A 16,051-nucleotide genomic window follows, 5' to 3' on the forward strand; every position below is an offset into this window, starting at 1 on the left:
TAACTTCCTGCCCAACAGCAGGCTCACACAGCAGGGAGGACACAAAAGAAAACAGCAACTCTAAACCCTTCAGAGGGAATTATTTTGAAAGAAATCAAAATTAGCTCCAACAAATATTTGGAATTTTCCTGTAAGGAAGAATTGAGCAATTCCACGTGTGGTCGAAAGTGTAATAAGCGAATTTAATACTAAGAACACTGTGTGTAGAATTAAATGAAGAACTGCTAGGAAGCAACAATAGCAACCAAAGCAAAGAGAAACTGATGTTTGAAGGGCAATCTTAGTAGAGAAACAGCTGAAGAAGATGAGATTTTCTGCAAGAAAAGAAAACCTCTCCACAAAAACTACAAAACCCCCAGTGTCACCAAGTCACCACATACCAGGGTTGGACTAGTAGCTTTCTGGATTGGAGGGCAAAAACCTGCAGGCTGCTCCACAGATCTCTGGGAAAATGTCTAAATACCTTCTGAGATCATTATAACCCTGCTTCTTTGAGAAAAATTCTCTAATGGGCCGGGCACGGTGGCTCAAGCCTATAATCCCAGCACTTTGGGAGGCCGAGACAGGCGGATCACTAGGTCAGGAGATTGAGACCATCCTGGCTAACACGGTGAAACCCTGTCTCTACTAAAAAATACGAAAAACTAGCCGGGCGAGGTGGCGGGCACCTGTAGTCCCAGCTACTCCGGAGGCTGAAGCAGGAGAATGGCGTAAACCCCTGAGGCGGAGCTTGCAGTGAGCTGAGATCTGGCCACTGCACTCCAGCCTGGGTGACAGAGTGAGACTCCGTCTCAAAAAAAAAAAAAAAAAAAGAAAAAAGAAAAATTCTCTAATGAACACCATTTTGGTGTGCGTGCATATGTGCATGTTTGTACACACTCTGTATTGCCTAGAATAGGAGCAAAGGCAACCCTGTTATATACTTTGCTGTGTCAGGGTTTAAATCACTGTCCAAAGTTCAAAAAATGATAATAAAGAGAAAAAGAAAAGGCTATGAGAGCAAAGCACCTGATTAATTTCTTCTCCTTCCAGAACTACACCCACAGGATAAAGAAAAAAGCATGGGGGAAAGGATGAAAACCTAGAAACCAGTGGAGATGAGCAACAAGAAGCCCAGTACTTAGGTGGAGGTGTAAAGACGAGACTAATCTGGTCCGAGAAGATGGCCAGGTCAGGCTCCTCAGAAGTAAGTGGAGCATAAGGGGAAACCTGAAGGGTAAGGAAGCCTTGGGCGGGCTTGCTAGAGTGAAGTGTTGGGAGGAAGGTTCCAGGCAAAGGAAACCACCACAAATTGGGAAAGAGCTCAGTGAATTTGAGGAACCACAAGAAGGCCGGCGTGGCTGTAGCATGAAAACAGCTCTGGGTCTCTCTTTGGTAATTTCAGTTCCTGATTCAAGGCGAACTGTGGTTTTAAAGATAACAATTTAAAGTGCAGGAATGCCACAGAGAAACTTTCTTTTTGTCACGTAAGAGGGTCCCAGAACACCCTTTAGGACCCAAAGCCATTCTGTTTCTAATGGAAACAGGAAGATTCAGCTTCCCAAGAAACCATAAGCTAGCTGGCTTCAAAAACAGCTGCTTCAACAAAACTGTGAAGTTCCACATTAGGATTTCCATCTTCAAGAAACCCAGGGGAATCAAAAACATATCAAATTGGCTTTTAATAATGCACAGAACTTAGGAGAAATCAAATACCCCACACAGTCCCTTAGCTTCTACTTACCCAGTAACACTGGCAGCAGGATGAGTTTCAGTAGGCAAAACATGCTGCTCTCAACTTTTAAACCTTAAGATAAAAGAACAAAAATCAGAAAATCATGTCAAGAGAAGTTCATTAACTTAAAAAACCAATAGTGAAGGACTATATGGAGCAGCCTCTGTTTGAGACACTGGTATGCAGCATTGAACAAGAAAAATAAGACGAGGTCCCAGCTCATTTGCAGTTTGCGTGTAGCGGGAGCTGGGGAAAAAAGAAGCAAATGAATGAATGAGTAAGAAAATACCAGATGTCAGTAAGTGCTATGATGCAACAAAACAGAGTAGTGTTTGAAGAGTCACTTGGGGGCTGCTTTAGATTGGCCGTAAGGGAAGATTAGATGAAAGTTGCTTTTATAGAGGGAAAAAAAAGCAAATGATTGCAGGATGCCCTTGAGATGACAACCCTAGACCTTCCACTACCTGTGTATTTCACACAAACAAAAAATTACAGGATATCCAGTCTGAAATTTCCCCCCATCTCTCCACCTAAATTAGAATTACTGCTTTTTTGGGAGGAAGAGGTGGGGGGCAGGAACAGAGTCTCACTCTGTTGCCCAGGCTGGAGTGCAGTGACGTGATCTCCAGGGCTCAAGCAACCTTCTTATCTCAGCCTCCTGAGTAGCTGGGACTGTATACAGGCATGTTACACCACGCTTGCTAATTTTTGTTGTTGTTGTTGTTAGTAGTAGAGAGGTCTCTCTGTGTTGCCCAAGCTGGCCTCAAACTCCTGGGCTTGAGTGATCCTCCACCTCAGCCTCCCAAAGTGTTGGGATTATAGGCATGGGCCACTGCGCCTGGCCCACGGTGAACTTTTTATCTTTTTTTTTTTTTAAACTTTTTAAAGGCAGGGCAGTGTGGCTAGAATGAGAATTGGGCTGTGCACTGGACAAAAGTGTGTGTTTGATATGCATGTTATCTCTGTAGTATTCATTTCATTGCATTCACCAGTCCCTGGAAAAGGATTCACCGTTCTACAAACTACCCCCAAATTTTCTTAGCTAAACAGAAGAACCCTGACTCTCAGGAGTTACAGCGCAACCAGTCTTGGGTTCCCACCTACTACTGCGCCCGGTCTCAGCCGCTGTCTTTACCCCCGGCCACCCGGCCACTGGCGAGATTCCACCTCAGGATCTGCTAAGAGGAACCGATGTGTTTTTTGCAATAACAGCAAGGTACCCCGCCCAGCTCTGCTGGGACATCTGGCACATACGATAGCCATTTTAATTAATAAAAATAGATTACTTAAGACCTTCCTTAATCGTATTTTCCAATCAACAAAATCCTCTACCTGGAAAATCAGAGTTAAGCTATTCAAGGAAGTTTCTACCTTAGGTCCCACTTACACAGAGAGGTCAGCTGATCTTGCTGAACCTGTTTCCTTGCCATTAAAAGGGATTGAAAAGGAAAGGATCTAATAGGATAATGTAGATAACAGTGCTTTGAAAATGGGAAGCATTACCATGGAAGATTCTTTATATAGATAAGAGTCAGAAACAGAGTTTGTAGCTTTAGGGGAGATTTCAGGTTCTGAGCTTCTACCTTCCTAAGAATGGCAAATGATGAATCAGAATGAACTGGAAACTTAAGTTTCCATTTTTGAACCTTGTTGTAACAATGTGGATAATAATCACACGGAGCCAGATATACCAGGAGTCACATAGATTCCCCTAAACAAAAGAACCTCTAATGAAAACACAGACCTCTCTCAACATAACCAAGACCCCATTCCTGCTCCATGCCACCCACCTTGCCCCATACATACATGGATGAGGGTCGTAAGGGGCTTCGTTTACAGTATGTCCTAACGTTAGTTCATCACATCTGGGACATCTGTTGCCTTCCCCAGGGAGTTGGTTGTGCTCCCTCCTCTGCCCAGAAAACAGCACTTAGCAGTGGGACATTCCCCCAGCAGCTCACCAACTGCAAGGAGGAGTAATGACTAATTTATGTGTCTGCCACCAACTCAAGTCTGCAGACTCTAAAAGGTAGCACCATACATGCCTTGTTTATACGTGTGTCCTGGTGCCGTGTTACAGCGCCGGTAAAATGCCTGGCATATACTGGATAAATGCTCATAGCTGACAATGTGACCATTAAGTTGAAATCAACTTAAAGGCATCTTGCAGCAGCCCCCTGCTCCACTCTATTCTAAGAGGAAGCCAGCGACTCTAAAAAGATTCTGAATCTCGGCACTAAATCTGAGTAACTCAGAGCCACACCCAAACCATCTTCAAACAAATTCTAAGAAACATAAGTATCATTAATAGAAGACACTCATTATCAGTCCTACGTACTCAAATGCACCATTAGAACTCGGTGAAGAGAGAAGCAATGATTTTAGCAGAAAAATTACTAAGAGTTTTTTTTAAACGTTCTTCTGGGCTCAGAACTTCCTTTAACTAACTCTTTGATCTTTGGGAAAATCACTGGGCCTTGTTTTCAATATTAAAAGATCAGACCTTTTTCTTAATAGAGCAGCACACTAGTAATCAGTAGTTGATATGTAATAAAGCAGAGAAGGTTAATGCCAGGCCCTGGGTGCTTTGCACATTAACTGATTTAATCCTCACAACAACCCCATGAGGTTTTACAGATGAGGAAATGAGGCAGAGAATGGCAACGTGACTTGCCTGAGAACACAGAGCGAGTGGCAGAGCGAGGATTCAAGCCCAGGCATCCCGGATCCAAGCCTGTGTCTTCGCTACACTATGCTGTTACTCCACATTTGAGAAAGTAACCAATATTTTAGAGCAAAGCTTTTCTGAACTTTATTTGTCAAAAGAAGATTAATCTGTTCCTCCTGACTGAATGGTCTTCCAATCCGCCTTGCTCAGGCCTTCACCCAGTTAACACCTGCTCATCGCTCACATCTCAAGTTAAATGTCATCTCCTCAGGAAACCTCTCCTCAACCATTCATCCCAGGACAGGTCCCTAAGCCACATGTCTTTTTTTTTATTTTGAGATGGAGTTTCAGTTTTTTGCCTAGGCTGGAGTGCAGTGGTGCAATCTCGGCTCACGGCAACCTCCGCCTCCCAGGTTCAAGTGATTCTTCTGCCTCAGCCTCCTGGGTAGCTGGGATTACAGGCATGTGCCACCATGCCCGGCTAACTTTGTATTTTTAGTAGAGACAGGGTTTCACCATGCTGGCCATGCTGGTCTCAAACTCCCCACCTCAGGTGATCTGCCCACCTCAGCCTACCAATGTGCTGGGACTACAGGCGTAAGCTACCACGCCCAGCAGCCACGTGTCTTAATAGTACCTCTACCTTTCCTTTAGGGTATGGGCCACTATGTCTATTTATTTGAGTGCTCATTTAATTAAGACCTGCTCTCTACCTCCACTCCCAAACTATAAGCTCCATGAAGCCAAGAGCCATGCCCATGAGCCACCACCCTTCCAGTGCCAGCGTGGTGTGAGATACAGGGACATGCTCAGTAACTACTTGTCAAATGAGTTCATAACACCTTGGACATTTACCAAGAACACTATCTGAGTTTGAATTTCCTAGTTAGTTGACAGATATTTGCAAATTCCTCTCTATATATTCACCAACACACACAAATTCTGAATTTTTTATACACATTTAGCTGAATAACAAAATTCCAATTTCATATATAGATAAATAAAATGAATCTCCATTTTTTAAAAAATCCAGCAAAAATATTCAGAAGCACCTTAAGCACCTTGATAAGAGACACCATTGAAATTCTCAGCTTCTACCCTGCTTCCTTCTCTTTCCAGATACTAATTTATCTCCTCAGCAGATGTTTTGAGATAATTCTCCATAGTAAGTGACCTCATCTGTTGGCCACATATTTTGACCTGAGCTCATGGTTCTTTCACAATATAAATTCTGGCAAATACCTTCTGTCTTTCTAGGGGGTTATGACTATCAGGATCTTCTTTTCTATTACTAATAGTGTAGGGGGGTTAAAAATGGGCAAATGGTCTGAACAGACATTTCTCAAAAGAAGACATACAAATGGCCAACATATATATGAAAAAAAAATTCTCAATATCAGTAATCATGGAAATGCAAATGAAACCCACAATGAGTTATCATCTCACTCCAGTTAAGGTTATTATCAAAAAGACAAACACACACACACACAAATGCTGGTGAGGATGCAGAGAAATGGGGACTCTTACACACTGTTGGTAGGAATGCAAAGTAGCACAGCCACTATGGAGAACAGTATGTGTGTAGTCCTGATAAGTAAGTAACAATGAGGAGGGGCCCCGGTTCGGGGAGGGCCCAAGTGTGGAAGAACAATGAACTTGACTGTTCTGAGACAGAGCTAATCAAACAACCTGAGGGCATAATGACTTCTATGGGCACAGTGACCTCTTTCACGGGTAGCCCCCTCCAGCACCACCCTATAAAACTTCCCTTCAGCCCCTGCCTCTTTGCAGACAGCGCTTTCTCTGCTGTGCTGCCCATTACAACCTTGCAACATATTTTCATATCTTCTCTAATAAATCTGCCTTCTTTCCTATGACTGTCTTTGAAACACATTTGCTGCCAGTGACATCAGCCCTAGCTAGTCACTACCCGCAACATTTTGGTGATCCAAAAGGGGATTGCTTGGGGACCTCTCCACTACTCTCTCCCTTGCCTCTCCTCCAACTCCAATATCTCGGTGCACAGCATCCAAGTTTGGAGACAACTGAAGGTCCTGGCCAGGGCCACTCCCCAGTGGACCAGAAGGTCCTGGTGAGAAGTCGTCACCCAACCAGAGTTTGCTTTCCTTTTCAGTTTTCAACGGAAACAAACTCTAATATCCCTCTGGCAACTTATGACAACTGGCCAGGGCCACTTCCTGGTGTGGCCTGAAGGCCAGGGGCTGAAGAGTCTTGTCTGCCTTGCCCGGGAGAGAGGAAAACCCTCTCCTATCTTTTCTGGTCAGAAGCCCCTCTATGTGTCACAATTGGCACACGTGGTTTGGGGGACTCACACCCCCCTCTTTCTCACTCTAACTTATCCCTGTGAAGACAGGCAGACCTCCTGCTCTGGATGTTCCCAAACTAGGTGGGCTCAAGCAACCTCCGAGCAGTGAGTCTCCCCATTCCCCTCCCGTCCTCATATCTGAACCAATCATCCAGTGCAAGGCCCCAGTGCAAAGAGGTCTTTCTGATAGCTGGGATGCCCTTTAGAAAGTGCACCCCAGTCCGTCAGTGGATGTGAGTGGAACACGTTTCCTCAGCGAGAAGCCCCAAGAGAAAGCAGTTTGTGTCCCCAGCAGACATTAGCCCCCAGAGGCTGGCTCATCATTTTCCAGTCCCACCATGGGACAAATCCCGTCTGTTCCTTCAGACTCACCTCTGCATTGCATCCTAAAACATTGAGACAAATTTAACCCTCAGACTCTCAAAAAGAAACAACTTTCTTGTGTAATACAGCATGGCCCCTATGCAAAAAAATCCTCAACTTAGCCTCATCAGTCTTTTACAACCAAGAGCAGAATGAGGAGGGCAGAGCTAAGGAGAAAGAAAAATGCAGAGACAAAGGCAGGCTCAATTGTTGGCTGATTTAGAAGCCCTCGGCCCCTCCAGTTGCCCTAAGGACACTCCTCCAGGTAAGTGCCCTCAGTGCAGATGGCCAGGCCACTGGAAGGCAAACTGCCCCAATGGGATACATGAGAAAAAGCCCTTCACAGCTTGCTCCCTCTGCCACAAGCTCAGCTGCTGAAAATGGGACTGTTCTGAGGGCTGAAAGGCCCTGAGGACAGAATTCTAGCCCCTGATGGCCTTAAACTGAAGCGGGCTCTCTGCCCCAGCTGAATTCCAAATCACAACAAAACAAAGCCAAGGGTGACTCTGGAAGTGGCAAGTAAAATTATCCATTTCCCCTTTGAGTTCAAGAGCTGCCTGTCATGGAGACACCTCCTCTCCCCCTTTCTGGAACTACCTTTTGCCTATATGGTAAAAATCTGGAAAATCACTATCTGGAGTTTAACAGGCTTTAAGATTGAGTCACTGTTGGAATTGAGTACACCATTTAAAGGAAAAGGCTAAATTAAAAGAAGGTGCGTAATAACAACATGGCTAGTCCTAGAAAGTTCTCTTGAGCAGTTAAAATTCTTTGCAAGCTTGCAAATGCTCTAAACTCCTCCTGGAAAAAACAACAGCAGTCACCTTGCACTATAGGTCACTGGTCCCCAATCTTTTTGGCACCAAGGACCCGTTTCATGGAACACAATTTTTCCACAGACCAGCGAGGGTGGAGGATGATTTGGGGATGAAACTATTCCACCTCAGATCACCAGGCATTAGATTCCCATAAGAAGCATGAAACCTAGATCCCTCACATGTGCAGTTAACAATAGGTTCACACTCCTATGAGAATCTAATACCCTCGCTAATCTGAAAGGAGGCAGAGCTCAGGCAGTAATGCTTGCTCGTCTGCCTGCCACTTACTTCCTGCTGAGCGGTTCGGTTCCTGACAGGCCATGGACCAGTGCCAGTCTACTGCCTAGGGATTGGGGACCCCTGCTGTAGCTCAACTACTAGGGCTTTGCCCTCTCAGAGGGGTGCGCTGGGTTCAATTCCTGGCTTCAAAAGTGAGTCTTTTGTGATTTAATCATTTATTGATTCTTTTCCCTTCCATGGACAGCTCCTAATTTCCTGTCTTGAAACTTTTTTCTCTGAGTTACCTTTGGGGCAATTCTAGATCTTGTAAATTGCTTACCATCTCTTTGGAGACACCTTGTGTCTCCAGACACACACGGACCTTGTGCGTCCATATTTAAGTTATCCCCTTACTTAAGGTTTATTAATTTCACATAGGAGGTTACCTTTAGGTAACGATTCAAAAGCCAGAAATATTGGCCATTTGTCCTGGCTAAAATCTGGTAACAAAAGATTTTTAAGAAATTTTTATTTTGAGAACTCCATAGTCAGAAATCAACTTAATTAAAGATGATATTTGGGCTGTATGTATACAGATATTGTTTTAAAAGCCCCTGCTGGCCAGGCACAGTGGCTCATGTTTATAATCCTAGCACTTTGAGAGGCCGAAGTGGACAGATTGCTTGAGCCCAGGAGTTTGAGACCAGCCTGGGCAACTTGGCGAAACCCCATCTGTATTAAAAAAAAAAAAAAAAAAAAAAACTTAGCTGGGCATAGTGGCAGGCACCTGTAGTCCTAGCTACTCAGGAGGCTGAAGTGGGAGGATCACTTGAGCTCAGGAGGTTGAGGCTGCAGTGAGTTGTGATCGCACCACTGCATTTCAACCTGGCAACAGAGCGAGACTCCATCTAAACAAACAAAAAGCCCCTGCTCTCCCTCTAAGAAATTCTCAGTCAATGGAATTTTGTCTTGATTCTCCATTTCTGCCTGTGTATTTATATGTGTTGTGTGTATAGTATTTATATAAAAGAGCTCTAATTAATTGGCTTAAAGAAACTAAAATCAAGCATATTATCAGAAAAAATTGAAACTTTAATCCCTTTTAGGTCACATGACTCTAATGATTTTTAAAAATAAAGAGCGTAAATAAAATAAAAAACAAAGACAGTGTAAATAAAGAATGTGTTTTGGTGGGAGGTTATTAAGAAGTCGTGTGAATATGGTTTCTGTTAAACAGAATGTAATTTTTGTCTAGCTCAGAGGGTTTTAACTATTGGCCTCACCTAAAAGAGTAATGGGACAGCTGGGCATGGTGACTCATGCCTGTAATCCCAGAACTTTGGGAGGCTGAGGTGGGCAGATCACTTGAGGTCAGGAGTTTGAGACCAGCCTGGCCAACATGGCAAAACCTCTTCTCTACTAAAAATACAAAAATTAGTCATGTGTGGTGTTGAGTGCCCGTAATCCCAGCTGCTTGGGAGGCTGAGGCAGGAGAATCGCTTGAACTTGGGAGGCGGAGGTTGCAGTGAGCTGAGATTGTGGCACTGCATGCCAGCCTAGGTGACGGAGTGAGACTCTGTCTAAAAAAAAAAAAAAAGAGTAATGGGACAAAACTGATGGTTTAAGCAAGTTGAAAAGGGTTTGTGAAGGGTTAATCTTGTGAAAAGTTCTGTAGGTACAAGCAAGTTGGCTAAGATTTAAAGGGGATTACTTAGCTTTTCCGTAGGTCGAACACTGAAATAAAAGCACACTGATGTAGGGCCAGAATCGGGGCCCATGTGTCTGAATAATGGTTTTCTAGAGAATTTATTTGTTTAACAGAAAATTGTAAACAATTATGAGAGGTGTGTGGACATTTCACCTTATGGTCAAACTAACTATGATTGTATAGATTTGTATATAAGGTTTTATTATGAATTGGATATAACATTAATAATATACTAATGCAAAGGTGAAATTTTGCTTTCTCTCTTAAACAAGATTTTTGCATAATATTTTAAAATAATGAGAGATTTTTGTTTACCTTTCAATAAACAACAGAAAAAGGAGGGGAGAGGAGACAGATTCGGTTGGTGTCACGCTGTCTTTATTGCGACCTTCTTGGAAAGTTGACTCTCCCCTCTATCAGCAAGTAAAGATTTTTTCCTTTTAGAAATTTTGGAGTTATCATTTTGGCTACATAAATGACTTGTAGTGACTCTATACTAATCTTCTCTGAGCAACTCTCCTCCAAATCCTGTTAGGTAATGAGAACAAGTGGCACCCCCCTGCCCAAAAAATCCATACCCCTTTATATTATTTAAGGGACCAATTACCAATCTCCCGCCAGTCCCTGGTAATATCCAAATGCCCCACACCCCTTTGGGGCAAAAATATCCTTTCCAAGATGGGTGCCTGCTTAATGTTTACCCAACTTGTGAATTCATCTTTCCCTCTAATATCCCTGTTTCTCCCAGGAAAGCTACCTAAATCTTTAACCAATAGCTTCAACCTGGATAGTCCTATCTCGGGGGTTTAAAAATAGCCCACACTTATACAAACACACCCTAGCAAGAAATTCAACCTAGAAATCTCTTGAGGGGGGATAACCTCCTCATATGTGGCCCCTTCACAGAACTCGCACAGCAACACACAGTATAAACCTTAACTTCCTAACAAAAGGAAAATATTTTTTTGTCTAATTCAAAGGTTACATATAGGCCAGATGTGGTAACTCATGCCTGTAATCCCAGCACTCTGGAAAGCCAAGGCATGCAGATCACCTGTGGTCAGGAGTTCAAGATCAGCCTGGCCAACATGGCAAAGCCCTGTCTCTACTAAAAAAATACAAAAATTAGCTGGGTGTGGTGGCACACACCTGTAGTCCCAGCTACTTGGGAGGCTGAGGCAGGAGAATTGCTTGAACCCACAAGGTGGAGACTGTAGTGAGCCAAGATTGTGCCACTGCACTCCAGCCTGGATGATAGAGTGAGACTCCATCTAAAAAAAAAAAAAAAAAAACCAGGTTACTTATAAAACAAGGTAAAAGGAATGAGGAAATAAGAGAGACATAAAGACGGTTATAAAGGTGAAGGCCAGGTGCGGTGGCTCATGCCTGTAATCTTAGCACTTTGGGAGGCCAAGGTGGTGGATCACTTGAGGTCAGGAGTTCAAGACAAGCCTGGTCAACAGGGTGAAACCCCATCTCTACTAAAAATACAAACATTAGCCAGGCATAGTGGCTTGTGCCTGTAGTCCCAGCTACCTGGGAGGCTGAGGCACAAGAATCACTTGAACTCAGGAAGCAGAGGTTACAGTGAGCCGAGATCGCACCACTGCACTCCAGCCTGGGTGATAGAGTGAGACTCTGTCTCAAAAAAATAAAAATAAAAATAATAAAACAAAAAAGAAGAAGAAAGTTATAAAGGTGAAGAGGTATTTTTGATAAGGAGAGTTATAAAGAAAGAAATTTTATATAAGAACGGATCTTGTGTGATAAATTCTTGTCATAAAGTAAAATGACTGATTGTTAAGAAAGAGGGAAGTTTAGGACAAGTCAGAAAGTCCAAGCCCATCATAGATAGTCATGACCAGTGTAAGTCATGAGAAAATTCATGAAAGAAATTTATAAAAGGAATGTTGTATGTAATTAAGGTATAATAGTCTGTCTAAAATTGGTTCCCTATGCTGTTTAAATTCAAACACTTTTTCATCAAGTAACTTCCAGGTTTTCTAAATGGGCTTTCAATAAGGAAAAATAGTCAGACTGCAAAAGGTTTTTCTTCGCCTTTTCAGTAACTGGCTTAAGAAATAAAATTGTATCTTCTAAAATTCAGCAGTTTCACCTTCAAATGATGCTGTGAATGGGGTATCAGTCTCTCCCCAATGATGCCTGCTACCTTTACCAGTCTCCCCTGAATTCAGTTGGACACCAGTTTTGCCTTGACATGCTCCCCCTCTCTGATGAGACGCTTCCTCCAGCAAAATCCAATATCCTAGGTCACACAATCCAGGATGGGTCTCTTGACAGATCAACAATCGTAGGTAGGGAGAACTCTATGCCCCTGGTCAGCAGGAAGTAGTTGGAAGATGAGACCTCTGCCCAATGCCAAAGATTTGTCATTGTTGTTCTGCCAAGGGTGGAATGTAGAGTCCTGATAAGCAAGCAACAATGAGGAAGGGGCCCCAAGTTGGGGAGGGTCCCAGGTGGGGAAGAACAATGAACAATTGTTCTGAGAGTAGCTAATCAAACTACCCAAGGGCACAATGACCTCTGTGGGCACAGTGACCTGGTTCCACAGGTAGCCCGCTCCAGCACGACCCTATAAAACTTATCTCGGTCCCTGCCTCTTTGCAGACAGCCCTTTCCCTGCTGTGCTGCCCAGCAACCTTGCAAGGTATTTTTTTACTTATGGCTGTCTTGGTAAATACCCTTACCACCCATGACACCAGCCCTGGCTAGTCACTACCCAGGAAAATATGGAGGTCCCTCAAAGAACTACAAATAAACTACTATATGAGCTAGCAATCCCACCACTGGACCTTTATCCAAAGGAAAGGAAATCATTATATTGAAGAGACATCCGCACTCCTATGTTTATTGCAGCACTTATTACAATAGCCAAAACATAGAATCAATCTAGGTGTTCAACAATAGATAAATGGGTAAAGAAAATGTGATATATGTACACAATGAAATATTATTTGAGCATTAAAAAGAATGAAATCTATGATTCACAGTAACATAGATGGAAATGGAAGACATTCTGTAAAGTGAGATAAGCTGGGAACGGAAACTTAAACACTGAATGTACTCGCTCATATGTGGAAGCTAAAAACATTGATCTCACAGAAGTAAAAAGTAGAACAGAGGATACTAGAGGGGAAGGGACATAGGGAGAGATTTGTCAACAGAAACAAAATTACAGCTAGATAGGAAGAATAAATTCTAGTGTCCTATACCACTTTAAGATGGCTATGGTTAACAACAATGCATAGTTTCCAAGAGGTAGAAGGAGGATACTGAGTGTTCCTAACACAAATAAATGAAAAAAAGTTTGACATGATGGATATGCTAATTAGTCTGATCCGATCACTATACACTGTATGTATCAAAACACCCCTGTGTACCCCATAAATATGTGTAATTATTATGTGTCAATTTTTAAAGTTACTAAACAGTGTAGGGAAATTGTTCTCCTTGGCAGTTACTACAGAAAAAACATCTTCGGAAAAGAGATATGCCACAATGAGACTACCATACAAGATGCCAAAGTTACCCCCCAAATGACAATATCATGAGACAAAATAAGGGAGAGCTGCTGTCCCTCAGTGTTTGTCCCTAGTAAGGACAACTAACCACTGATCAAACAGACAACTGCACAGCCTTCTTTCACTCACAGAGTGTTGTCCACCTGCGGTGCCGAGTCCTCTCAATCCATCTGCATACTGCTGTGCACTTCTGGGCTCTCAGATGTTTTTAGGTCTCCAAGTCTATATAACCACTCTAAGCCATGCCTCTTAATATGTGCCCTCATTTTCCATTGTTAAGCCATTGAACACAGACTGGTAGGTCACATGGCTTCTGTAACACAGTCTAGGTGACATCGGTTAACTCTCTATACGAATGAGACCCTGGAGGTCCTTATTCCTGCTCCCTGCTTCAGAGTGGGTTATACATAAACCATCCTGCATGAGCCTTTCCCAAGGTCAGGGCTGTGCTGAGGGTGTAACAAGTATGGACAGTAGTCTAGCTCTCTTGGGAGATTTAAGTCTCGGGCTTCTAAAGGTTAAATATTGGCATGTCTATAATGGGGAGAAGAAAAACAGTGGTATAACTATGTAAAATGATGGATATATTAATCTGCTTCACCATAGTAAACTTTTTACTATCTACACGTATCCCACAACATCATGTTGTTTACCTTAAATATACACAATGAAATTTGTTTAAAAATAAAATTTAAAACTGTCTTCTAAAAAGAAAAATAGTGAAGAAAGAGCTCTGCTGTGAGCTCAAGAACAGCCAGTCACAGCTCTACCTAAACCCATGGGTGACTTAAAGCTGAAGCCTTGTCATCATCACTGTCACATACTCTTATTATGAGGAAACTTTGCTCCTCTTTTTGCTGAGGAGATTCACCTAAGTTACTCTACATGACAGTAACTGAAACAGCACCCACTAGACTACTTTATGACATCCCCCTCCAGAGATCAAGAGTTCTACAATCACGGCTTCACCATCCTGAGAGACTACCAATTCAACCAGCCTTCAGGACTGGCACACTTCTGCATGAGAAAAGTTCAAACAACGGCTTAAGAAATTCAAAGCAACTGCTTACCCAAGATGAAGAGCACCCAGGAGAGGCAGTGCACTGAAATCTCCCCACAGCTGCAGTTCCCAAGCTCAACTGAAAGACTGCTGTGAGCACTCTAGGTTAGGCTCAGAGCAAACCAAACACGTGCCTTCTGAAGTGGCTGCAGAGATGCAAACAGGAACCTCTAACTCAAGGTTCTCATTTCAGTCTCATTACCCAATTTTTATGTATATTTTCATTCTAAAAAGAGGTGACAAATTCAACCTACTGAAGTGAACCTCACACTCAGACTTCTTCAGATGCCATCTTCCCTTTTAGATGACAAGCCCTCTGAGGGTAGGAGCTTGAATGGCACCAGGCAAGTAGGTGCTGAGAAAGAAATCCGTTTCACGCAAACAAAATACAATAAATGTAATATTAACACAAAACATTCTGTCTTAAAGATATGCAACCTCTTTTATTTTTCCTCTCAAAACAGAGGTGCAACCTCGCCAGGCAATCACCCAATCACTGCTTCCAAAGATATGCCTGCCCAGTCCTCCAACTCACTACGTAGACATGAGTTTCCTCTGGCCGTGTGATATCAGCATTTCCAGAATACAGGCAGCCATTGATTCCCATAGAGAACCTCTTGGGTGACTTGGACATCCTAGATTAGAACTCAAGGTTTTTCACTTCTTTTTTTTTTTTTTGAGATGGAGTCTCGCTCTGTCGCCCAGACTGGAGTGCAGTGGCCGGATCTCAGCTCACTGCAAGCTCCGCCTCCCGGGTTTACGCCATTCTCCTGCCTCAGCCTCCCGAGTAGCTGGGACTACAGGCGCCCGCCACCTCGCCCGGCTAGTTTTTTGTATTTTTAGTAGAGACGGGGTTTCACCGTATTAGCCAGAATGGTCTCGATCTCCTGACCTCGTGATCCACCCGTCTCGGCCTCCCAAAGTGCTGGGATTACAGGCTTGAGCCACCGCGCCCGGCCAGGTTTCTTCACTTCAAGATACCTCTCAGTCTTAGTCACCACTTCAAAAATAGATGTTCTCAATGTATGCACCTTCAACCTCGGCTACATTGGCTTGACCTAGGCATGGGCAGACTCATCTTATGGAACTTGTCCTGTATCATCTGAAAAGCTGTTGAACGTTTCCTCCCAAGCACTATGCTGCATGGTACTTTAGAAGTGATGTGCTAGAGAACCAGCAATCTCCACAGTATAAATATTCCCATCATGGCCTATTTCAAGCTACCAACAGTTTAACAACTGGCTTGCAAAATTCCTAAAAAAATGTAATACAGGTTGAGTATCCCTTATCCAATATGCCTGGGACCAGAAGTGTTTCAGATTTCATATTTTTTTTCAGATTTTAGAATATTTGCCAAATACATACCAGTTGAACATCCCTAATCTGAAAATCCAAAATGCTCCAATAAGCATTTCTTTGGAGCATCATGTTGGCACTCAAAGTTTCAGATTTTGGAGTATTTCAGGTTTTGTATTTTCAGATTAGGGATACTCAGCCTGTAATTAGCTCTTGCTACGTGAGCTGGTTCCAGCATACCACAGAATCTCTGCAGGTTCTTGCGGGGCTACAGCTCAGACATGACTGGTTGCACAATGCTGAAAACCACTGTTAAATCAAGTTCAGCCTAAGCTGC

General features: G+C 43.1%; 1 protein-coding gene across 2 annotated transcripts in view; it reads right to left on the reverse strand.

Annotated features, from left to right (window-relative positions):
- Window positions 1-14,582, reverse strand: part of JAML (junction adhesion molecule like) — a 33,972-nt gene extending 19,390 nt beyond the window's left edge. Inside the window, exons 1-2 of one of the 2 annotated variants that reach the window (XM_025356302.1) lie at window positions 14,429-14,582; window positions 1,724-1,786 (exon numbers count right to left, since the gene is read on the reverse strand). In XM_025356302.1, coding sequence (XP_025212087.1) covers window positions 1,724-1,766 — 43 coding nt within the window. In that variant the 5' untranslated portion in view covers window positions 1,767-1,786; window positions 14,429-14,582. The remainder of the gene's footprint in view (window positions 1-1,723; window positions 1,787-14,428) is intronic. The other variant, XM_025356303.1, reaches the window with a different exon arrangement.
- Between the last annotated feature and the right edge of the window lie 1,469 nt (window positions 14,583-16,051).

Source organism: Theropithecus gelada, chromosome 14 (assembly GCF_003255815.1).
Source record: "Theropithecus gelada isolate Dixy chromosome 14, Tgel_1.0, whole genome shotgun sequence".
In the NCBI taxonomy this organism is placed as follows: Eukaryota; Metazoa; Chordata; class Mammalia; order Primates; family Cercopithecidae; genus Theropithecus; species Theropithecus gelada.